This window comes from Silurus meridionalis, chromosome 22, assembly GCF_014805685.1.
Source record: "Silurus meridionalis isolate SWU-2019-XX chromosome 22, ASM1480568v1, whole genome shotgun sequence".
Taxonomy (NCBI): Eukaryota; Metazoa; Chordata; class Actinopteri; order Siluriformes; family Siluridae; genus Silurus; species Silurus meridionalis.
In genome coordinates this window covers 8736454-8762242 of record NC_060905.1, presented here as the reverse complement: position 1 = coordinate 8762242, position 25789 = coordinate 8736454, and the positions used below count along the sequence as shown (strand labels likewise).

General features: G+C 40.0%; 1 protein-coding gene across 4 annotated transcripts in view; it reads left to right on the top strand.

The window, feature by feature from the left end:
- tnrc18 (trinucleotide repeat containing 18) overlaps positions 1-25789 on the top strand; it is a 57997-nt gene that overhangs the window by 11068 nt on the left and 21140 nt on the right. For 2 of the 4 annotated variants that reach the window (XM_046835479.1, XM_046835478.1), the window contains exons 3-12: positions 7494-7652; positions 13666-13770; positions 14183-15769; positions 15924-16094; positions 17756-17858; positions 19291-19499; positions 21749-21895; positions 22621-22808; positions 22946-23366; positions 24093-25070. In XM_046835479.1, the coding sequence (XP_046691435.1) occupies positions 7494-7652; positions 13666-13770; positions 14183-15769; positions 15924-16094; positions 17756-17858; positions 19291-19499; positions 21749-21895; positions 22621-22808; positions 22946-23366; positions 24093-25070 (4068 nt within the window). The remainder of the gene's footprint in view (positions 1-7493; positions 7653-13665; positions 13771-14182; positions 15770-15923; positions 16095-17755; positions 17859-19290; positions 19500-21748; positions 21896-22620; positions 22809-22945; positions 23367-24092; positions 25071-25789) is intronic. The other 2 variants (XM_046835481.1, XM_046835480.1) reach the window with 1 other exon arrangement.

Here is a 25789-nt window from a genome sequence, read left to right as displayed (position 1 = left end):
TCGGGGGGAAGGGCCATATTGGGGAGCAGTGACTTGGTCAGACTGACGGGGGTTAAAAATTCTTGTCTTGTCACAGTGCACCAAAATGCTGAAAAGTCTTCAGCTGTTGTTTGTTTGTTTGTTTGTTTGCAGCCCTTCTTATTAATAGGATGTACTTAACTTCTGGGATTCACTGCCCTCTCATGCTTGTGTAAAAAATAAAAAAAAATAAAAAATAAGAGAGTTTCTTTTCCGGTTTGCACTCTTGCACTGTGGTGTTTATAGAAGGAAGATTTTTTATTTTTGAAAGTGTTTTGATGGAGGATGCACCCATTGAGGAAAGAAACGGTTAACCATGTATTGAGCAACAGAACCATTCGTAGTTAACTCGTGGCCCAATAGAACTAAAGCTCACAATTATTAGACTTCATCTTAGCTAATGAAAATAAAGTTGAATATAGCCAAATTTATTTAGCATATTATTTATTAAGACTCCATAAAACCACATTTGTGGTTATTAAACCTATTTATGTACTTTTATTACTCATGTTCCTGGCTTGATATAGATTAAAAATAGATTTAATTTGCTAATATTTGGTTTATTTTATACACACACACAGGAAATTATGTAGATTGTATTCCTTTACTAAGATGTTATTTTTCAGTTATGGAAAATAGAAAAGAAAAGAAAAGAAAGTGTCCTTGTGGTACACAACTCTATAGACTGAAGTGTAACAGAAAGCCTTGTTCAGTTTAACAGATTTTGAGGCTCTGAGGATTTTAATGGTCTTTGTTTTCTATTACATTCATATAATACAGAGTTAAGTTTTTATAAAATAGAGTTTGGGTTGGTTAGATATACACGCCTGGACGTAATTGCCATGTGTCTGAACGGCTGACTAGTACAAAAAAAAAAACCACCGCTACCTGTAATTGAGTCTTCTGTAGTTAAATAACAGTTAAACACATGCATCTGATTCATGGGAAAAGCCTCTACTGTTTTGTTTAGTTTGCATTGAATTATGCCGTGACCCTCCCCCTCCACCCCCGTGTACACTTGAATATCTAGTTTGTGACAGTGTCTCCGGCTGCTGAACTGCTTGTGGGGTTTTTTAGAAGAGGAGCAGTGTGATTCATTATTGTTTGCCCTATTTGCTAGCTCGTTGTACATCTGTCATCATATGACCATATTTTTTTGCCCCTGCAGATGGGAAGATCAGGTGTGCACACAGCTGCCTGCCCGTCATGAATGCCGTGGCCTGTGTGAGCACAGAGCGTAAATTTTTTTTGTGAGATTTCCACACAAGTACTTTTGAATGGTGAATGAAAAGGTGGTGAGACGTGTTTTCAACAAATATATATATATATATATATATATATATATATATATATATATATATATATATATGCTTTTTTAAAAGAGCACTGTTTGGCGCGCAGCTGGCGAATGAAATAGTTTTGTAGCGCGAGCCGAGGCTCAATATATAAATCCATGCCGCACGTCATTAAGCTCAGTCACGTAATTGCGATCCAGGGCAGAAAATTTCAGGGCCACCCCCACAGCAGCATGTGGGTCACAGACATTATTTAACCATGTCTAGCATCCCATAAAATACAGGGTGGTGGTAAATACAGCAGCAGGGCCTTGAGGAGTCTGAACCTGCTGACGAACGCTACTTTAGAACGGGTTCCTGTGCGCAACAATGTCGAAGTAGTGGACAGATAATCAAGCTCGCAATGTGTATCGGATCTGTCTCCTGCTAGCTCATGTATTAGCTCAAGTTTCGGCCTCGGGTGAAGCTTGACGGGGGGGAGATACACAGCAGCCTTTATAGCATGTGGTGTTTTCTTACGTCAAATGAATAATCTATTGTAATAAAGAATAGCCATATAACATACAATATTTATACTTTTGTCACCCTGAATTGCTGTATACTGAAGTGCACGTAACACCAGTTTCTAGGCCAGATTCAAATGAGGTGTATTATTGGACACATTATTATGAGGTGTATTATTGGACACAATTGAAGGCTCGGTGAATAAGAAATGGAGCCTTTGCCCTGCAGCTTCGAAGCTCTCTTATCAGTTTCTGCCAAGTTTCTAAATAACTGGTCCAAAAAAACGAAATTGTCAATTCAAACCAGATATTAATGTAAATATTTACTCTAATTAGTACTATTTGTCTAATGTCGCATGCCTGTTACGGGTTTGATTACATTTTCTTCCTTTCACTGGTTGAAATTATGGCACTTGATTCAAATAATTTAGTTTAGCCATCTGTTTGTGATATTTTGGGTGGTCGGGGTTCTTGATATTGTTAACTCTTGTTGTGTCTTCTAATTGTTGTGTCTTTTGCTGGATTCTTTGGCAGGTCACTCTTTTAAAGACAAACAGGTTTTCTCAATGTGTTGTTTCTTTTTTAATCAGTGGTTCAATAAAGACTAAGAACCCCTCCGTTTTATGGGTAAAATCCTCAAATTTTAAAAACAAACCAAAAAACATATATTATATCTTTTGTTTGATTATGTAGACAGTATATATTGGAAAGTATATTTTAATCCAGTACAGATTCTGCAAGACTTATTTATTTATTTCTTTATTTTATTTTATTTATGTATATTTCATTTGTCAATTCTACCAGTTCAATGTTCAAGAAAAAGCAACCAATTTGATTACAGAACTTTAACGACTGTTTTTATTCGAAATTAAATAAACAAATGACTAAATATTTTACAAGAACATTTGCAAATGATTTATGATGTCAGTATGAGAGCGGTGCAGCAAAAAACATTCTTAATCCTTCTAACAGTTTTAGTGAGCTTTTACTCTTCCATTAACGAAGCATGTTAGTCACCTGTTGTGTTGTTTGTCGAACTAATTTGAGAGAAGACTTTAAGCAATTTATACATTTCTTTTAACATGAAGGATTTGGGTCTTGATATTATTCTGATACTCGTGAAGCCTAAGGAGTAAAAACTGCATCTGCCTTCGTAGGAACCATAAGCACAGTTCTTTAGTGTGAATTGCTGTAGTTTTTTCATTTGTATTTTTTCATTGTGTGCACACATTATGTCTATAATGCTATTCCTTCTTGTGTAGTTGTGTGTGTAGTTATGTGTTTTAAGAATAGTTAAGAGTAGGTGAGGTTTGTTATATTTTGAATAGTAATTGGCGTCTCTGCTTTGTCTAAATTACAACCGTTGTTCTGGAATTGTCTTGGAGGGTCTGGCTTTAATTACATAACATGTCAGTGTACTGTTGTTTAAATATAAACCCGAAACGTTTACCACATTGTGGTATTGCAGTATCGAATATCAGATGTATTGTGTGACATTTCGGCAAAGCTTACTTTAGAGGATCTACTGCTATGTGCTGCAATTATTTTGTCACTCCCTCCTGTTTACCAGTGAAGTGGAACAAAAGTTTCTGCTCAAGGTCTTGAGAAGTGTAGGAATTTGACTGACTGTACAAGGTCCAGGTTGACGTGTTGGAACGGGCACATTTGGTATGTTTTTATCTCCCCTCACAGGTGCTGTACTGATACAGTGAAAGAAGCCCAAATGGCTTGCCTCTTTTTTTTTTTTCTTCTTTTTTTTTTTCTTTTTCCTTCTTGCGGGTGGTAGCCTTAGCAAAAGCAAAGACGCAGAGATTTGCTTCTTGTAGTATTGGCATTTTTCAAAAGAAGCCGGCTGACAAGCTAGGTTTTTGCAAAGAAAATACATTATATTCATCATATATCCAGAGAACTGTGTTTTCTGGCACCATGTAGAATGAATATGAATTGTCATTCTAGTACTTCACTGGAACTATTTGAGTAGGTGACTATTGTTATGATGCAAATTAATAATTGTACACTGTGCTCTTAATGTTCTACTGTCTATTGTGTGAAATTTAGGAGCATGAATCCTCTTTTAACGGTTTTTAAGTAAACTAAACACATAAGCCGCTTCCCAGTCAAAGGGGAAATGAGTCTCACATAATGTGACACAATGTGAATTGTAAAAAAAATATTTGCCTCATAAGTGAATGCATAAAGCATTTCACATTCTATATGCATCATCTCCCTACTTAAAGTGTACTACTGCTTGTTGGGAACGCGCTACTCACTCACACTAGTTATTTACACTAGTTTGTTATTAGCACACTCTCATTGAAGGACAGACGTTATAGATGCCTGCTGCATAATGGTGCATTTTATTGTTTTGTTAGTATTTTTCTGTTTGATGGTATTTACATTTTGAATTGTAGCACCTTTTCCTGTAATGGTTTATAGGTCTGGTTTATACTGCCTTTACCTTAGAAATAAAACTTTTCTATTAAAGGTTGCAGTCTAACCGTGGACTTTTGTGTGTGGGGGGGGAATTCATCCAGGACATAGTGAAGCATTTAAGTAGTTTAAAAATAAAGCCATTTAAACCCTCTCTTTCTGTGAAGGTAGTTGGGACTTGACTATGATTGTTGAAGAAACGTACCAGACTATGTGGCCGGACTTGTTTCTGTATTATGTGCTGAAAAAGAAATGTAACCCTTTCATTGCCTCACCAAACATCACTAAACAGGTTATATGTTAAACATATATATTAAGTGTGTATATAACTTTCTTGTTTTATATGATTATGGTTGGTGGTGGATGGAAAATTGTGGCTTTTTTTATATTTGGTTAATGCATTTAGCAAGCTGAAATGTGGCTTGAAGGTGAAGGTTTTTTATTACTTAAATGTTGAAAGGTCTCATGACTGCCTATTGCTGTGGTGTGCTGTGGTGAAAGCAATTGGATTTAAATGTGCTGCAAATGCACCTTCACACATTTTTCTCTTTTACATGTATATATTATCCATCTATATATTATTCTGATTCTCATGAAGCAGGAAATAAGTGGTGTAACACTAAACGCTGTTCCTCTGCATGTGTATAAATGGTTGTGGCGTTGTAGTTGTGCATAATAATGTCTAAAATGGTGGCCTTTTTATGTTTTTTTTTTTTTTTTTTTTTTTTTCTGTGGTTTTTTTAGAGCATTTGAATGGGCTTGAGAATTGTAATGTGTGTTGTGTTTTTTTTTTTTTTTTTTTTTTCTCCTGTGCTTTGGTTTAAGGTCTTGAATTCTAATTAGTGTCTCTCCTTTGTCTAATTTACAACAGTTCTTTGGAATTGTCTTTAAGGGTCTGGCTTTAATTACAGGGTGTGTGGGGGAAGTGGTAGTGGTGGTAGGGGGGTAAGGGGTATTTTGGGAGGGGTGGGTGTTGCAAAAGCTTACCACAAGACCTGCGGGTTGCAGTCGAATTGAGCAGCCATAGCAATTAGGACATTCCAGGGCCCTGTTCAGCATGTCTCTGACAGTGCTCTTGTAGCCAGAGGAGGGAAAATTCCCCCTCTTATTAAGGAAGCTGAACTGCTCCTGACCTGCTGAACTCCTCACTCTTTCTCATGCGTCCGAAACAACAACTGTGTCTGGTACAAAGCAGACTGAGTGGAGTAGACGGTGTGGGGGGAAAAAAGTGCAGAGTTGCAGAGGCACAGAAAATCATTTGCAAACGGGTCATGTTTACATTTCTGAAGTAATTCGAAACAAATGACTCTGTAAATTCCTTCAAGGCCGGGTTGGATGTGCAAGTAGGTGAGCAGTGCAGTGGGCTGCAAATCGAGCCAGTTTGTGCACATCTTGCAAAGTCGTTTTTCTAGGCACTGTGTCTGCTTTGAGGTTTTGTTTTATGCATTCGACAGCTGCTCCCACTTACGGTCCAGGCTGTGGGACGGACATTGCTACTGGCCGACCATTTAATTTGAAGCACTCTAGGATTGGGTTAAAGCCACTCTAAATTGGACAGAGGAAGAAAAAGAGCTGTCGATGTATTAGAATGGCTCCTGAGCGAGTGCAGAGAGAGCTGCAGAGAGGAGGGGGTGTTCTGTTCCTCCTCTTGCTTTAGAAATCCAAGGTCCCCTCACTTTCTTCTGCTTGTTTGCAGGGGGCTAAGTTGAAGCACATGGCCATCTAGAGATGCGACCCCCACTCTGGTGGGAAATGCTGTCCAGGTTTGCAGCTTTAGTTGGGTGTGTGTGTTTGTGTGTATGTATGAGAGAGAGGTGCTTGCAGATAGAAAAAAAGACTTGAAATGAACTGCTGCCTTTTGTCAAATCACCTGGCCAGTTCAGTCACCCCTGTTCTCCTGCACTGTGTTGACAACTCTTGCATTTATGTTCTTTCTAATCATGATGAAAGTCAGCCTTGTATTTTCTCTTCTGTGTTTGGTTTGATGACTAATGCTTATATTTTGTGTGTGAGAGAGAGAGAGAGAGAGAGAGAGAGAGAGAGAGAGAGAGAGAGAGAGAGAGAGAGAGAGAGAGCTACCAAGAGTGGATTTTCATAGATTGTCTGTCATTTTGTCCTTAGCCCCTGCCGTGGGCCTGATCTACCCTGTGGATCATTTTTAGATGCATCTCAAAAGGTCTGCTAGTGGTATTAGCCTCTGCTTGCATGGCCCAGCAGCTCCTCTGTGGATCAGGACCTCTCCTTGAGCAGGTTAATCGCATGCTAACCCTGGCTACAAAGCCTTCATGTTGCTCTTGATGCCTTGTTGTCCTTCCTTCTCTTCACATGCTAATGGGCCGTTTACATGTGCAGAGGGAAAAAAACAAGCTCATTGTGGAAAGTGACTGAAGCAATCGTGTGTGCGTGAGTGAGTGAAGGCTCCTCCCATGCCCAAGGCACTATGTGCAAAAACAGACAGCAAATGGGGGAAGGCCTCATTAATTTAGGCTGTGCTTCATTTTCACATGTCTTGGTCCAAGGGGTAAAGCCAAGTATGGACCTTATGTTTGATTTTTTTTTTTTTTTTATGCAAGAAATACCTTTATTATTGGCCCTGGTAAAAGATTTTCCTTATCCTCTGTGTGTGTGTGTGTGTGTGTGTGTGTGTGTGTGTGTGTGTGTGTGTGTGTGTGTGTGTGTGTGTGTGTGTGTGTGTAACTCAAACCTACTTTAAAAACGCTTCCCTGTATGTAGCCCCGCAAGTGTAATTACCATTTTTATCACAGCCATGAAAGTTCTAGACCCGACCGGGATGAACGAAATGTCCTCCTAGTGTAGATTTCTGCTGCGTCTTTTTGCGCCGGCAAGCAGCAGCACACTTTTATTTAGACATTACCACTCTGAACATCTGGAATCTGTTGGAGCGATGGGTAACATAGCATGTAGGATGACTTATTATTATTCATGACATTTGTTTACAAGCAAAAGCCAGTTTTCTACGTTCGGTTTCGGCGCTTTTTGGTAAGCCGTTCTCTTTGAAGGGCAAAAAAAAAAAATAAGTGGCCGATGTTTGCGGCAGAGACCGGGTTTGAGGTTGCGGCCATGCTGAAATACAAAAGCAACCACAGCCCTCTAACCTAACCCTCCTCTGGGTAATCATGTCAGTTTTGTCTAAGCTGTTTTGTCCTTGTAGGAATGCGATCGGTGCACTACAGACAAAAACCAAGAGTGCATTTGAAACCTTTTGTTTTGCTCCCCTCCCTCGCAGGTGATGCCTATCCAGGTGCACCAAGCTTCCTCAGCAGCTACATGAGCTCATCCAACCCTCACGCAGGGCCGAGCTCCCTTCCATCCGACCCCAGCTTCAGAGGCCCCAACCCACCCAGTCTGCAGATGGCTCAGCTCTGGGCTTCACATACTCATGAAGGTATGAGTCCACTTTTTTCCTTCGATGCAACCACATCTTAGCCTTGAGAAAAGCCAGCCGTGAACATTGTTACTATAAACAAAGCCCATGCATATTGAGTTGAATGATTAGGTGCGATGGAAGATGAAGTCTTGATGAAGCCCAGAGTCTGTGTTAAGTGACGGACAGGGACCGAGGATAACTGTGTACTTCTTTATTTTAACATCTCCTTGTTTTGGTGTGAGGTTAATAGAAATGAAAGTTTAATAACTGGAAAGTTTAAAGGATATACCAGGCTTTACTGCTAAATATATTTATTAAGGCCAAGTGGATATTATTAAAGGCTGGAGCAAGGCTTTTAGTGCCAATAGACTAGATTTTGTGTGAGTGGTTTTCCATTGCTGGAGCTGCAGCAATAAAAACACTTCATTATATCAACAGTTCTAAAAATAGAATAGGCAAATTTTCTGCAGTGCAGCACAGTGTTTTTTTTTTAAGGTTCCTGGTGTAAGGCAGTGAGCAAAACAAAAAAAGAGAAATGAAGAGATTAGGGTTGCGGTGTTTGCGTTGTTTTGTAACAGGTTTTCTTTTACTTGAACAAGCCACTTCCTATTGTGTAGGTCTGTGGTGTGTGTGTGTGTGTGTGTGTGTGTGTGTGTGTTGGAAAATTATAAAATTGTATGCAAGTGGAAAATATGGGTATTGTCTGTAAATCATATTCTGTTAACAGTGTAAGAAATGAGTCATAATACTTGAAGAAAATTGAAAGTGTTTGTACTTATACAAATCCGCAAAGCAAGATGCAAATTATTTCAACAACAAAAGGTCTTTTTTTTTTATTTTATACATTTTTTTTTCTTTTAATATCGTCTCTTACACAGTACTTTAGAATGTGAACAATTTGCATGACTTCAAACGTTTCAACTGGGGGCGGCCTTAGCATTCAGACCATTTCTCAGAATATAATTAGTATGAAATCCAGCTGTGTTTTTCATAAGAAAAATAGATATATAAAATGTATTTATTTACTTATTTTTTAAACTGTAACTTATATAGACATAGTAACATTCAGGAAGCATCGTTGCTACGCCCATTGTTTATTAAATATTTATAAGAACAAACTATGTTTGCCAATTTCTTTATATAACCTTTATTATCCATCTAATGATAAAAATGATTTCAACTAATGATCATACCAGCGGTTTCGTGTACCCATGCATGTTTTTGCTGTCAGCATGTAAAGATTATGACAATGTATTTGTCTATAAAACTTCATCACATGAATTTGGTTCGTGACCAACCATTGACAGCATTTGGCAGGAATGCATAAGTGAGAAATAGCTGAAATAGAGACAGCATGAGTGATTTCCAGGCATTCGGTAACATTAAGCTGTGTTCATCGATTCTAGTAAGCCGTGTGGCGATTTTTTTTAAACAAACATTTTTGCTCTGTTGCATAATGTTGTATGTGGATTATGGGTTGTATGTTGATTTTGTGCATATAACTAATAAAATGTAACAGTCCATAAATGTCCATATCTGAGAAGAATTGTAGCCCTTATTCCAAGTGACCTGTCAAGTGACTCTTTTTACTAATGCAGAGAAACTAAGATTAATAGATTTGTCTTGAGCAAGGATACTTTTTCATATATATATATATATATATATATATATATATATATATATATATATATATATATATATATATATATATATATATAAAATAATTTTTTTCTTTATATAAATTGATGAAATTCTTTTTATATTTTTTTTAGTTGGGGGGATATGAATTATCTGGTACTTGATTACTTTTTAAGATTTGAAAGCGTGAAAATACAAGAAATAAAAACTTTTTTCAAACTTTTTTTAAAAGTATGTTCAACCTTCTCCCTTTTAGTAGTAGATTATAATTCCAGCTTTACACAAGGGTTCACCTCAACACCAATCTAATGTAAAGGAAGCCATGTGAGCAAGGGACGTGGGTGGATTATTACAACGGTGCAGCCATAGGTCTTTGTTTCAAGTCTCAGCAGAGAAAAGTGCAGATTGTTTTTCAAGCTTTGGCACTGATCATATTATGCCTGCTTGGCTTTGCCTGTACAAAAATTTGATGAATAGTTGACACTGATGTGTATTTGGCCTCGGCGGCCTGTAAAAATATTTGAACACGCATGTTTATTCTGAAGGGCGCACCTGGCCCTTATTAATGCAGGGAAGTGGCAGCTGTGGAATTCTGCTATTTTTACATAGAACATGTGAAATGATCATGCCCCCTTTTACGTTCCTTTGCCTCAGCACACACGCGGCGCAGATGACACGTTCAGATTGATCTACGAAGTTTACTCGAAGTAAACTTGGAAATATATCGGCTGCTTTAATGCTTCTTGCTGTGCATAAGGTTTATTTTGTGTGTGTGTGTGTGTGTGTGTGTGTGTGTGTGTGTGATAAACGCAAAGCGCTCAGTTTTAAAATAAATGTGTACGTTGTTGAGACTTTGCAGAGCAAGCAGTGTTTTATAATGCCAAAGTTTCAACCACAGCAGCCAGAAGCCTGGTCATTCCTGTGCTACTGTGATGACTGTCTGTAAAGCTGCTTTGGAATTTACCTCCTCCGCTTGTAATTCCAAAGGTGGAACCTTCCATTCTGGAGTTGTCAAACAATTAAAGGTGGTTTTATATCAGGGCAGTTGTTTACTGACTGGATTTATTTGTGCTGCACATTTGGAGAATGGGTTACTAGTCAGATCAGCCAATGGTCTGATCCTTACCTTTGGACTGTGTGGAGGGGTGGGGGGTTGTTTGGGAGTTGCAGTGTTCTGACCTTTTAATTTCTGTGCATGAGGTTGCCTAAAAATTATTTTTATTCAGGTAAGGTTTGCAAAACCTCTTTGAAATGGAAGCAATTTAAAATGTTACCTTGTGGACGTCGGTGATGTCTTTTGGCCATGCCAATTTCCACCCACTAGCTAACTACCTATTACACAACAGTTATTAAAAAGAAAGGTTCAACCTTGGTGCGATTTTTTTTATTTTTTTTTTTAACAGCTGTTCATGATTCATCAAATCCACTGAGTATAAGGTTTTAAACGTGTAATCGCCCAAAACAATTGTGTGAAAAAAATTGTGATATTCTGTCTTTTTGCACTAGATTCCCCACTGCATGTCCTACTTAAATGTAGCAAAATTCTGTCTTTAATAAACCATCTTGGGAACTGGACTATATTGTTCCTGAGTTTAAAGAAACATCCATTTCATGTTCATGCCAGGCTAATCCTGTAAATTGTAATCCTTAAAGTTTAAGTCCTTTTTTCTCCTTATTTTTACATTCTAGAGTTGAGAAGATGTATACTGGCCACTTATAACAATTTACCATTGAGGTTATAAGGTTTGCATTATGGTGCAAGTAAACTGAACCTCAGGAAAGGACTAGTGCAGCCAAAACTAATTATCCTGTGAATAATGTTGAAAGTTACATTTGCTTACTCTCACAAATGAGAATTGTAGATTAGAGGTCCCCTAAATGGGGAAGAGCCTTGCTTGCTTGCACTTCTCTCGCCCTTGGGCGGGTGTATAGAGGAACACAGAAATAAACAGGATGCCTTACACTCTGGCCCTGTTGCTAAGGGTAGGCTATCTTTAATCCTCTTTTGGAATGGTGTCAGAATACCATCAACAGCATAACACCATCATGTCACCTGAAACAGGCTAAAAAAAGAGAGAAAGCCTTTGAACCTCTCAGTCGAGGGTTAGAACTGGACTGCCCTTTTGAAAACAGCCGCACTGCAGTATCTAAATCAGCATTTGGATTAATTTATTATTTGGAACGAAACATTTCAGGAGTAATTTCTGTAATGTATGTAAAATCACCTGTTTCTATCTTTTAAGAAATGCAGTAATGATATTGAAACAGTTGCAACGATCTTCCTGGAAACAAGTTATTTATCAGGCTGCCTGAACGCCTCGGATTTGTCAGGACACAGTTAGGTATAGGAATGTGTTTGCCTCAGGGTATACACTTGAATCACATGAATCCTCTGCAGTTTTAATTGATGACGGGTTTAGTTTCTTCCCTAGTCGTCAGTTTTATTTCCTTTTCTGCGGTATGTCCATTACACAGGCTACACACAAGGTTTCTGTTAAGATAGCGTTAATGATGCAGCCATGAAATGAAAGTGTGAATCGTGATCACAGTGTGCTTAATCCTGTCAGGTTATAGTTGCTCAAAACGGACAAGCTTCGTATCTAATGTTTATCTTTCAGTAAAGTCGCTGGAGTGTTTGTGGTAGTGTAAACTTAAGGACTGTTCTGGCATTCTATTTAGTAGTGCTTATCTGTGAGGTCAGACATAAGAAAGTTGTGCAACAATACAGAGTGGATTTTGGATGTCAATGATTAATCAAACAAAATGTAGCTGTTTATCTGACTCCGTAGTCATTTAGAGCTGTGCTACTCTGTTGGTTAGATTAAAGGTCCGAGGATGCCTGAAACCTTTGCTCCATGAGAAACCTCTCCTGCAGAATCTCCTGAAGCTTCATTCCTTTTGCTATTTGTCACCTAATAAAAGCTTTTTCAGTCTTCTGGAAACACTCCCCAGCTTTGGCTGAACCTTTGACCTTGCCAATAGAACACCTTCTATTGAGTGTCTTATCTGTCTTTCTATACAAAGCACTTATCCCATGAAGCCTTCTGGATGCAGACACTAGATTATAATATGTAGATACCAAAACTAATTTAACATATTCTTGGAATTCCATGGAGCTCTCTATATAGTATAGTATTTTTTAAATAAGGACATTTATAGATCACAACAGGCGCTCTCTCTCTCTCTCTCTCTCTCTCTCTCTCTCTCTCTCTCTCTCTCTCTCTCTCTCTATATATATATATATATATATATATATATATATATATATATATATATATATATATATATATATATAAAATTATTTTTTATCATTATTTTTTATGCATATATTGTATACAAATTATGGATGTATAATTTGTATATATTATATATTTTCTCTTTACAGTATACGGCTCAGAATGATGCTCCATTTTGAAAGTGTTTGTTCTGGGGTGCATGAATGTTTCATTTGTGAGTGAGTGCATGACTCCAAAGGCAGAGTCATCATGGGTTTGGTGTGCGCCCAGGGCCAGGGTGTTTAGTGCCTCCTCTGCATTGCCAACTTTCTTTATAAACAGTGCAGCAGGTCAGGGTGGTTCTTCTCTTCCTCTGCCTCAAGGCATTTTTCCCATCAGTATACGCCTACATCACCCGCACTGCCATTCCATTCAGCTTGTGGCCTTGCATTTCAGAGTCCAAATCCCTCAACCAGCCATCGTTTTAGAATTCAGCTGTTACTACCAAGAAAGGATGCAGCCTCTCGGGCTATGCCACATTTGACACAGGATTGACTTGAGCATGGTGCCGCTCCAATTTCCTCAAAGGAATGTCAATTATTTTTTTTATCTTTAGATGTTGTTTTTTATTATTTATTTATTTTTTAAAAATGTTGTGCCAATAGCATTGTTGTCTCGGCAGATGTGTTGTTTAGGAAGTAAACACAAGGTCTCCTTCTAGTTGTTTTATTAAGTCTGCTTGTGGGAGTGGTTTTTTTTTTTTTTTTTTTTTTCCCTTTGTTTTTATAATTTATTTCTTTTGTGATATAAATAGTTCTGAGTCCACGTTTTGGTTTCTAAAATGTATGTCTATGTACATGTATCTTTCCTGGTTATCGGTTGTCAAGAAGTGAGAAATATTTACCACCTCGGTTTGTTGTGCATAATTCAGTTTTATGATCAAGCCAAAGTGAGTTGTTGTGTCGGGTTTGAAGGTGCTTTTTGATAACATATAAAATCTTCAGTCAGTTGTCTGCTTCTTAAAAGAAAGGTAACAGAAATTTAGTCTGACATATTTTAGATCAGTTGCTTCACAGTGAGTTGACACTGACAAAACTAATGCCACTTGTGAAATGTCCCAGGAAACTGAAAAGTAATTCCTCTGTATAATGTCTCTTTCACTTGCTCTCTCCTCATAGGTTTCTCCCATCTTCCCAGTGGTCTGTACCCTGCCCCCTATCTTCCCCTGGGTCATCTTGAGCATCCACAACTAGGCCAGCATTCACTTTTTGAGTCACAAAAAGGTTTGTCTAACTCAGAAAACCCAACCTATTAAATATGCATTCGAAATGACTTATGTGACTTGGTAATTGTCTTAGAGTAAGTGGTTTAGCCTGGAACAAAATGCAGATACAGAAGGTGCAGTTTGTTAGGAGTATATCCCCTGTGATGCTTATTTGTAAAATCACAATTTAAGTAATCTGATATGAATAACATAGTCTCAGATCTGAAAGTAATATTGTTCCTGCTTAAACCTTGTTGTACAATTTATGTACACATAGATCAGTAGCTATAAAAAATGTTTTCTGCAATAATCTTATTGTAGTTTATATCTTCATTTTCTTGGTAGATTTTAGATAAGTCTTTTTATTTAATACTTTTTGATACTTTTTTTATTTCCTTTATTAAATGATTTTTTTTTCTATTTCTTTCCAGAGGGGTTTTACCTTCCGGGCTCAGTACACTCTCAGCCTGCTATTGCCAGGAGCCTTGTGGCTCATTTGCCCAGCCCACTGTCCAGAGAGAAGATGATTGAGCTCCAGAAGAGCTCTAAAGAGTCAGGCCGGGACCTGGGGAAGGAAAAGCTTTGCAAAAGTGAGCCAGGCCAGTCGGTCCAGCACAGGGATCGAATTCGGGAAGAGCCACGGCCCCACAGCGTGGTTGATCTCACCCAGGATCCTAAAGCTGAGGAAGAGCGGCGAGTCTTTCAGCAGCATTCACCTGCTCCTGAAGTTAAACCCAAATACTCACACCAGCGTCCACTTAGCAACTGCAGAACAATCAGTGGCCCACCATCCAGGTACACAGGTTCGGAACCAGAAAGAAGGGATCGGTTTGACGAAACTTACCAAGCCACCGTCCCCTCTTCTACCGACAAGCCAAAACGGCTTGACTCAGTGGCTACATCTTTAGGCACTTTGCATGTTGCTTATGCCAGCCCCTCCTCCCTTCAGAGCAGTCCAGCACCACTCCCACCCAGAAGGGTATCTTCTGGTGCTTACCCTCCCCCTCACCACATGCCCTCAAGCTTGTACCCACTCTGCTCTGCCGCTAAAGAGCCAGCCAAGGAACACAGAGTGACCGCTCCTACTTATGTGCCTTCTGTCGAAGTTTACGATGAGCGGAAAGGGCCCATTCAGATCGCCTCACAAGCACGAGACAATAAAACAGATAAGAGCAGAGACAGGGAAATGAACAGAGCACCCCAGCTGGTGGGGAGTGAGAGGACACCTGCATCCTCTGTCAGGAGCGAGTCTCCTTGTCCCAGTGAGCTTAAGAGAGACATTGTACGGGAAGAGGGATCTGTGATCAGGGCTAACAGTTTGGCTGTAAAAAGGCCACCTGTTTTAGATTTGGGCACAATCAAATCCAGCCACAGCCCAAATACCAAGGACTTACCCAGCACCAAGCACACAGTAAAAATGGGACTGGAGACAGAAAGCCGCATCCAAGAGCGTGAAATTGTTCAAAGGTCCGGACACACTTTTTCTGGTCTGGAACCCACCACACTTCGTGCTGCAGAGACCAAATGGAAGCCTTTTGAGATGGGCAACTATGCCACTAGCCACATGGCTGCATTGGCAGCTCAACATACTCGTGTTCCCAGAGGAGAGGATGAGGGCAAGCGCATGTACCTGGAACAGAGAGGCAGCCCAGGAAGCCTCCAGGGCAAGGAGCACAGCGAGGTATCTGCTATGCAGAGCCTTATCAAGTACAGTGGAAATTTCTCTAGCGAGGTCATGTCTAAGCATGGTGCGGATGGCCGTACCCCATTTGGGGGACTGGGCCACCTGAAGCTGGAGGCACCACAGCATGCAAGTGCTAAAGCACTGAAAAGGGAGCCAGAGAGACCAGAAAGTGCCAAATCGTTAAACCGGGATGGAAACTCCTCACAAGGGGAGGCTGAGGTCCGGCACCCACCAGTGGGTATCGCGGTAGCAGTGGCTCGGCAAAGGGATGACAGCAGCAAGCTCAGTTCAGTGTCGGACAGAGACAGACCAATTCTGTCAAGAGGCATCAAAGGTAAATCACTGTCCTGAATTAAGTATTAGTAAAGACTTGTACAACTGCAAGATGCACATCAGAAGCGGACTGTAGCTGACTGAAGCTAAAATTAAGAGCAGCATTTGGTGATGTCTGTTTTCATGTTGATGTCCTGTTTTTTTGGCCATGCCAGCAAGGTCATTTTGCTCTCGGCGTGGAAGCAAAACATGCACGAGGGGTGGAGCTGTGATGGGCTTCCATTCCTCAAGCCACTCAGCAGAGCGTCCATGCCAGAGATATTGCGCAGACACTGGCCATGAGCTGCACTATCGCTTTGGCACAGAGTACTTCCTGCTAACACATGGTGTGTGTTAAACCTTTCACTAAGACACCACCTGCCTGCTTGTATTAGAAATGTCATTTACAGGGCTGAACTAAAAGCTGTAAACAGCCACTGAATTCTAATAAGACTAAGGTTTGTTGCTAAGCAATAGAATCGGCCCAGAGAGAGAGTGTGTGCGTGAGTGAGGCAGATAGTGTGACTGAGGGAGTATGACATGGGGAGAGAGGCATTAATTTATGTCTTGTGTGTGCAAAGGGAGTGTAGTAATAACATTAGCCATCTTTCACAGAGGAGATGTTTGAATTTACACAAGGGGTGAAAGAGCATTACTCGATTAATCTGCAGTGAATTTGATGCAAACAGATAGTATGTCCGACAGGCTTTCGGTAACCTTGGAAACAGGCTGGAACCTTTCCCCTGGAGCACGATGGAGAGCCATGGTCTCGTGCATCTTAGGCTAAGGAATGTGGTCGTCTTCCAGCTAGTGTCAGTCATCCCAAAGATCTCATAGACTCACACTGAATCATTTTCAGGACCGTCATTGCTGCATTCATGCTGAAGTAAACAAGAATCTACATTTCAATCTGTAAACATAAGAAAAACCTTTAGTGGTTTCGTATATATTGGACAGTGCAATATGCCTTGTCCATGACGATCACTAATAATGACATGTAATTTGAATTTGCTATGGAATGCCTAGTCGTGGTGCATCCCTATGGATACATCAAGTGCAACCCCAGTGTTTCCTGCACGTAGGCGATACTTTGGCACTGTGCCCAGGTATATTGACCAGAGCCCAAGTAGATTTCATCTCATTTAAAAAAAAAAATGTTTTGTTTATTAATCCCTTCCAAGAAATCAGCACATCTCATTTCTAATTTGGTGGTAACCTGAAGGGGTCAATCAGAGGTAAGACACCAGAAAGAATGTACAGTGGGTGGAGGGGCAGAGAGACAGTAACACAAACCAATTGGGGAAAACCACTGAATCATATAGTCAATGCCTTTTCCCCCTTTGCTACCCAGTGACTTCCAGTTGTGAAAATGTTGACAAACTGCTGCTTTTCAGTGATCTTGTGTTTGTTTGTATTGTTGGAAGAATTTCTTACATTCACACACTAGATTTCTGCACACATGACCTTGATCAAACAAATACAACAAAAAGGACAGCTATTAATATTTTGTACTTTTTCCAGAGAGCCACAGTTATATTCAATGATTATTATTATCTTTAAATAAATATTTTTTTTAAATATTGTGGAAATGGGGCCTGGTATAAATCTTTTTAACAATGCATTCAGATTCTAACCCTAACCCAGCATTTCAAAATCATCATTGATATTAGGAATCTGAATTCAAATGACTTGGATTTGTATGCAAAATTTAAGGTTTAACAAAGTTTTATAAATGTCTTGATGTCCCCCCCCTCTATATAACATTGTATACTTAATTATATGTTGGGAAAACCATCCTGTTGGAACGAACCTTAAAGCTATGTTGCAATGTGTGTTGAAAACCCACACCTTATCTAACAATTAGGGAAAACCAGCAGCAAATAAGGTCATTTTGTAACACGGAATGTGATCGTCAGATATGTCTGTGTCAAAAGCCAAAATGAGCTTATAAGTGCTGTTGGTTTAACATTGGCTCACTTTGTGCTGACTTAATGGCTGTGTTCCACAGGCCCAAGCCAGGAGGAAGAGGAACAAGGACAAGAGCGGACACATCATCACGATAGCCGGCTCCTACATGGGCGTTTGGAACATGAGCAAGAGAAGGCATTGAGGTAATTTGTGAAATCCTAAAAAGCTCTGTTATAGCAATTTCTTTAATATAAATTTTCTGTAGAATTTAGATTTAAGTTCTGGCCATTTAACTTATTTTTAATTGAGTCTTTTTAAAATAGTTTTTCCAACCAAATAAATACTAATTTGATGCTAAAAACTCTGAAAATCAAATTTGACTGTTGGTGGATTTGTTGGTGGACAGATGTGCAGAGCCTAAACAAATGTAGTAGTGAAGATATTAGGCTGGGGTGTTTTTAAAAGAGCAATTTTTTTTTCAGACTTTTAAGTGCTTTTAAGTGCAAAGTAGTGACATCTTGTGCGCCTTTTGCTATTTGTTTTGTCCTTTTCTCTTTGGTATGTACTCTGTGGTCCTGCACTTTTAAATTTGTGACCCAGACATTTCCATCTGGCCTGCTTGACCCTGAATGAGTAATGCGGTGAGGGGTCTAGTTTTATCAAGAACAGACAGTATATGCTAAAAAGTAAAAACTATATTATGGACAATTGAAGCATCCTGAAACGTGATCATATTATAAAACATTTATATAACATATCTGAATGCAATTGGGTCAAACAGACTGTACAGGTTGACTGGCTTGCACTCTGTACTGATCAGTCGATACGTCGTGTTCATATGAGGCTAGTATTAGTAATTATTTTTATAAATCTCCTTGTGCTCCTGTCTACTTTTCTCCTCACTCTGTCGATCCCAATTCTGTGTTGCCAACCTCTTTTTCCTTATGCTAATTATTTTTTATAAATGTAGTCATTTATAATTGGATTTTGTAGAATTAAATATAGACAGATTAGTTTGGGGGTTACTAGGTTCAGTATTGCAGGGTTCGCTTATGCATAAGATAAATTTGCTAACAATTACATAAAAAAAAAAAATAAATAAAAAAATACCTTTTCATCCTTTACTGAATGTTCAAATATTGGACATTAGTTAGTTAATTAAAAGCAGTTCATTACTGAAATTCGCTGGCCACATCACAAATTATTATTATTATATTTTATTTTGTTATTGTTCTCCTGCTTAGGATAGCAGTATTTACTGTAGCTGGATTTATGTTTTTTTTTTTTTTTTTAATGTATTTTCCAACATCAAAGCGAATTCTATTCAAAATATCACCGTCATTTAGAATGTCAGAAAATGCTGGCCTTCCCTACTGTGGAAATGTGGTGCTTAAAAAGTTCTTGATTTCTCAGCATGATCCTGCCATCAACATTTAGTTTAGGAACTGTCATAACACAGAGGCGGTGTCTTAGTCATAGCAAGAAGCATAGCACTGAGTCAGCACTGGCTAGGAGTTAAGAGCTTAATGGCTATTTTGCCGTCAAGTCTGTATAAAAAATGAACCATAAACATTTGTAGTGTTCTTCCAGATATTGTGTTTCATTAAATAATTATGTTTTATGTTTCATTTTTAGAGAAAGTAAGGACTTGGCAGAGTACTCTCAGCTGCATGCTCCCTTGGTGTCTGTGAGTGGCCTAAACCCAAATCTGATGGTGACTGGAGGTTCTGCCCTGGCAGGGGCAAGCCGGTGGCCTGCTGACCCCACATCCCATCTGACTACTTCCCATCCTTGGCTGCCTCGCCCTGGACCTTCCTCTATGTGGTTGCCTGGTTCTCCATATGGTACTTGTTCAGCTCATATAATGTGTAGACTATGAAAACTATTAGAAAAAAACATTCTGCAAAAATTATTGGTATAGGTTATGAACCTAACATGTTTTCACCACTGACCCCATTTCAAGGCATCTCACAAATTGTGTACTTTTTTGTAATGGTTTAATATTAAGAAATATTTATAAATCTTAGACATACAGTGGGGTAAAACAGTGCCCCTTTCTGATTTCTTTTTTTTTTTTTTTTTTTTTTGCATGTTTGTCACACTTTAATGTTTTCAGTTCATCAAACTAATTTAAATATTAGCAAAAGATAACACAAGTGAACACATCGTGCAGTTTTTTAATGAAGGTTTTTATTATTGAGGGGAAAACAAAATCCAAAACTACATGGCCCTGTGTGAAAAAGTGTTTGCCCCTAAACCTAATAATTGTTTGGGCCGCCCTTAGCAGCAACAATTGCAATCATGCATTTGCGATAACATGCACTGAGTCTGTTACAACGCTGTGGAGGAATTTTGGGCACTCATCTATGCAGAATTGTTGTAATTTGGTCACATTGGAGGGTTTTCGAGCAAGAATCACATTTTTAACGTCATGCCACAGCATCTCAATAGGATTTAGAGGTGGACTTGCTGGTGTGTTTTGGACCATTGTCCTGCTGCAGAACCCAAGTTCGCTTGAGGTCACGAACAGATGGCCAGACATCCTCCTTCAGGATTTTTTGGAAAACAGCAGAATTCATGGTTCCATTTATCACAGCAAGTCTTTCAGGTCCAGAGCAGCATAACAGCTCCCAAACCATCACACTACCACCACCAAATATTACTGTTGGTATGATGATCTTTTTCTGAAATGCGGTGTTACTTTTACGCCAGGCGTAATGGGACACACATCTTCCAAAAAGTTACACTTTTGTCTCTTCAGTCCACAGAGTATTTTCCCAAAAGTCTTGGGGATCATCAAGATGTTTTCTTGCAAAACTGAGACGAGCCTTTAATTTTTTTTTTGCTCAACAGCTTTTTTCGTCTTGGAACTCTGCCATACAGACCATTTTTGCCCAAACTCTTTCTTATGGTGGAGTCAAAACACTGACCTTAACTGAGGCAAGTGAGGCCTGCAGTTCTTTGGATGTGGTTGTGGGGTCTTTTGTGACCTCTTGGATGAGTTGTCGCTGTGCTCTTGGGGTAATTTTGAATGATGTGAATAATGGCCCTTACTGTGGTTTGCTGGAGTCCCAAAGCTTTAGAAATGGCTTTATAACCTTTTCTAGACTGATAGATCTCAATTACTTCCTTTCACATTTGTTTCTGAATTTCTTTGGATCTCTGCATGCTGTCTAGCTGTTGAGGATCTTTTGGTCTACTTAATTTTGTCAGGCAGGTCCTATTTAAGATTTTTTTCTTTAAGAGATTTCTTGATTGTGAACAGGTGTGGCAAGAGAAATGTAACTCAGGTATGATAAAACACAGTTTATAACAGGGGCAAACACTTTTTCACACAGGGCCATGTAGTTTTGGATTTTGTTTTCCCTCAATAATAAAAACCTTAATTTAAAAACTACATGTTGTGTTCACTTGTGTTATCTTTTACTAATATTTAAATTAGTTTGATTATCTAAAACATTAAAGTGTGACAAACATGCAAAAAAAATAAGAAATCAGGAAGGGGACAAACACTTTTTCACACCACTGTATATTGCAACTGAAAATGAACATGCTACATCTTAGTGATTTATCTGATGCCAGAGTGTACACTGGGTTTGCAATTCTCCAGGTTGAGAACCTATTGTAGCCTGTATTCTTTTTTTTCTTTATAAAAATGAATTGAATTTGTTGTGAACATTTGTAAAACTGTGATGTTGGCATTTTTCCTCATGTTGATTTGGTTGATCTCTCAGTCTCTGCTGGCCTGCCAGGCAGCTCAGGCCTTTTTGTCTGGGCCAAGAAAAAACATTCTTAGAAACATGGCCAAATCCTACCAGCACTTTTTCCAAAAATAACAGCAAACACCACAGCCTCAGTGAAGCTTGGTACAAGTCACATTTCTGTCTAGACTTTACTGGAATAGTGCCACTCTTCCTTAAGCAAGTGGCACTTAGATGACAGTCTCTCTGAGGTGATGCTATTGTGGAAATGGAAGCTTTCAGATGACTAAGAGCATTTATAATCCCTTTAGTAAGGAATAAACCATCCGCCCTGTCTTGCATGTATTGTACCTCCATAATCTAACATTCTATCTCTTGTGTGCTTTTTGCAGGCCTGGGGGCACCTTCACTTCACCAGCCCTTGCCTCCAGGTTATCCTACCACTTTACCTGGATCCATCCCTCAGGCCTATCAGTTTGCCCGGGACCCGCAGACTGGACAACTGGTCATTATTCCCACTGAACACCTTCCACACTACAGTAAGTTCTAGACCTTGCTGTTAGTGTTTGGTCTGAATTCGGTAAAGTTGTCATCTTGTGCATATATACACAGTGTTTTTAGTAAACGTTTTGTCTGCCCTGTGGAAAGTAGAAGGCATTAAAGGTGCACAAGACTGTTTTGGGCATACTTGGGAAGTGTAGCTATGGTACCCTCTCTGGTGAAAAAGGTTGTGGACACATGACAATCCCGCCTGTATATGCGTTTTAAACATGTCATTTTAGATGTATTCTCTTTTCTTAGAAGGCTTTCCACTAGATTTTGCTCTGTGACTGGGGATTTATGCTCATTCGGCTACAAGAGCTTTTGTGAGATCAATCCACTATGTTAGACAAGAAGGCCTTCATGTAGTTTGCTTTGTACACAGGAGCGATGTCTTGCTTTTACAGATTTTGAGTTCCAATGGAGGGAAACTGTAATGTTGTAGCACACAAAGGCATTCTTTACAACTGCATGATTCCAACAGTTTTGGAAAGAACTACATAGTCAGATGTCCAGACACTTTTGCCCATGTAGTGTGTAATATGAAAACCACAGTTAAGTGCAGTATAATAAATCCACATTACTAAATTGGTGGTTATACGAAAACTGCAAAAAAAAAAGCAAGAGCAGAATTAAGATAAACTGTGTATAGATCCTGTGCATCCATTTACTCGATGCACTGTGTAGTATGTTCAATGATCATTTTTCCTTTTTTTGCTTGCAGCAGCAGAGATGTTGGAGCGTGGCCCCCCACTGTGGCCAGCCGTGTACCCGCCAGCAGGCAGCTCTCTGCAGCACGCCCACCAGCTGCAGTTCCTCTCGCACCAGCAGCTCGTACGCCAACAGGAGCTCTACATGATTCAGCAGCAGGCTGCCCAGGTCATGGAGTTACAGAGGAATGCACAGTTTGTGGTAGGAAATAAATCTCTTTTGCTAAAACTCCCAACCATTCACATGGGGTGGGACATACAGAAAATGCTAATTCTTTGCCATTTGTTTAGTTATTTAAGTAATTTGTCAAGGATTCTGACTATATTTTGCTTGTTCAGGAGAGACTAAAAGAACAGCGGGCTGACATGGAGGACAAAACAGAGAAGAGAGTTGGAGAGGGTACCAAAGCCAGCCTATCAAGTGTACCTGCTTCTGTCCTGCACTCACGCAAGCCTCCTCTATCTTCCCCAACCCCCTCCACTTCCCACAAGAAGTCTGTGACACCAGTAGCAGTCACACCGCTGCCCTCTCCAATCACTTCCCTTAAGTCTGAAGAGAGGCCTAAAGTGGAGAGCACACATCCACAGCAGTCACATCCACACCCATCTACCCCAGCCCCACAGCCACTCAGCCCTGCCTCTGCTTTGTCACCTCCCCCTTCTCCTATCCACCCTAAACAGGAGTCTGTGGAAGTGTCTGACAAAGAGGAGCTTGACCTGCATAAACAAGTTTCCGCTTCTTTCCCATCTATATATCCTGGTACGTACACTGTAATTTTTATGTGCCCTAATGCAGTGTCTGGATTAAGTATGTAATTAATCACCTTTGTCAGTTTTGCGGTTACCTGTGGTGGTTTAATAGAATTATATTATGAACACATCTTACCCTGTTGATAAGAATTTGCCTTTAAAACGAAATATGAGAGCTGTGAGCAGTTGAGCCTGGTTCTTTATCTCATCTGTGGGTTTTTTTTTTTTTTTTTTTTTTTTTGCTTTTGGGTGGGGATTAGGAAACCATGCGGGATGGCAGTCCAAGGCAGAGTGCCATTCTTCATGTCAGTATGTGCAGCCTAGAGGGGTCTTAATGAGTAGGTTGCAGATATCCCTACATATGGGATTACCAGCTGCCACTCCACTCAGACGGAGACTTCTTGTGAGAGCAGCAGTTTTGTGTCTATTTCCCCTGGTGTTTTCTCTTTAAAATGCTTTGTACATGGGCTGAATATATTTATGCAATCTCTGCAGTGTGAACGTTTGAACATGCTTGCATGTATTAGACCTTGGGGGTGGGGGCGTATATACATAAGGGCTTTTGGAATGCTTGTACTGGGACCATTTGGCTCATGAAAGTTTCATAAAGCTAGAAGAGTGTGTGGGATGATTAATCATTTTGTCACTCTGTCATGGAGAAGCAAGGCCCTCTGCTCCTTGCATAAGCACTTTAAGTCTCTCAGACTGCTTTTTCCTTTTTGTTTTGTTTTGGCAGAAATTCCTCCAGGCTACCCCTACCAATCAATAACGGCATCATTCGGCAGCCATTACCCCTTTCTTCTCCATCCAGCCACAGCTGCTGATGCAGAAGGCATGGCTCCAGCTGTGCCCCTGCAGGCTGAGGGGTCAAAGCGCTTAGCTGGCCCGGTCAGTGTAAAACCCAGTCACATGTGTTCTCCAGTGGTGGCAGAAGTTCTGCAGGCATCCAGGGAGCCGGAGCCAAAGCAAGGCAAGGAGACTGTTGTGCCATTCAAAGAGGAGCCAGGTCTGGAGAAGAGCAAGGAAGTTTTGGGCCAGGATGGTAGCGCACAGTCTGTCCACTCTGCTGCTTCAATGTCCAAACAGGATTCATGTACCCTTGTTGAAGCAGTGGCCTGCTCTGTATCTGCAGTTTCACCACTGCCTACGGAAAACAAAGAAAAACTGGATGACAAGGCAAATATTTTTTCCTCCTCTGAGCAAGAGTTGTACCAAAGATCAGGATCTGACTTGGATAGGAGCTTTCCAGCAGAGGTTTCAAAGTGCTCGCTCAATTTGCCAGAGTCAGCTTACACATCATCAAATTACACTGACATGCAGCCCATGGACTGCAGCATTCGTCCCTCTGACTATGCTTCAGTTCACACAGAGAGGCTCATTTCTGTGCCTAAAGAACCCACCCTTGACACTCCAGACCTAGAATCAACGCATAGTGACACACCACTTCCATGCTCCACTCCTCCTGTGCTCCTAAATGACCCTGCGCCAGTAGGCATTCAATCTGAGGACCCCATGGCAGGCATGCTGGCACTGCTAACGGCCAGTGAGCTGCCTCAATCTGGAGCCCTTACCATCATGTCTGAGATGCCCCCTACCAGGATAGTGCAGTACCCAGGAATTAGTCTTTTGGAGTCTACTGCAGCTGAGGGTATGGCCCTGCTTAGTCAAATGGCCGAGCTAGAGCTGCAGGAACACCAGAGAGACTACATGCAGGGTAAGGCTTGAAACATACAAAATACAAAATAATGGTTTGTAATTTAGCTCACTTTGGAAGCGACGATCGTTTGGAATGAAAGGGAGAGGGGAGAAAAAAGAAACACATAGATTTGTTCACCTTGAAGTTGGGAAGTGCAATATGTGGTGCACAGCAGGAAGGCTTTCAGCTCCAGTGAATGAGCAAAGCACTCACTAGAGCAGAGGTTTGTAACCTTTCACAACTTGCGGCCCACACAGCCGACCACAAAAGGTCTTGCAGCCCATGACAGGTCAGAAATGGCCTGACTGTGAAAAATCCATCTTTTGTAGCATAATATAGACACTGATAATCAGTGAAAGTAGGTTTATACAACCTTTTCTTCCTATGCAGCTTGACAGACATTTCATTGATTAGGGAAAGAGCACAACTCAGAATAGATCATTTGACTATTTTTATTGTGTTACAGTATGCCTCAACAATAAACCCAGCTATTAGACTAAATAAGACAAAACTTTCTATATAATAATTCACCAGTAATCAGCAATTAGAAAATGTGACTGTTGCAATAGTTTTAAATTTAGCTAACTCGATGAACTGATTACTTTAAATCTAAGGATATGGTCAGGTGTGTGTAACGGAGGCACTTCACATTTGTTAACCTCTGTGAAAGCGTCTTGTATCTTAACTGCAAGTTGGACATGCCCCTTCATAACACACTAAATTTATTGAGGTGCCTT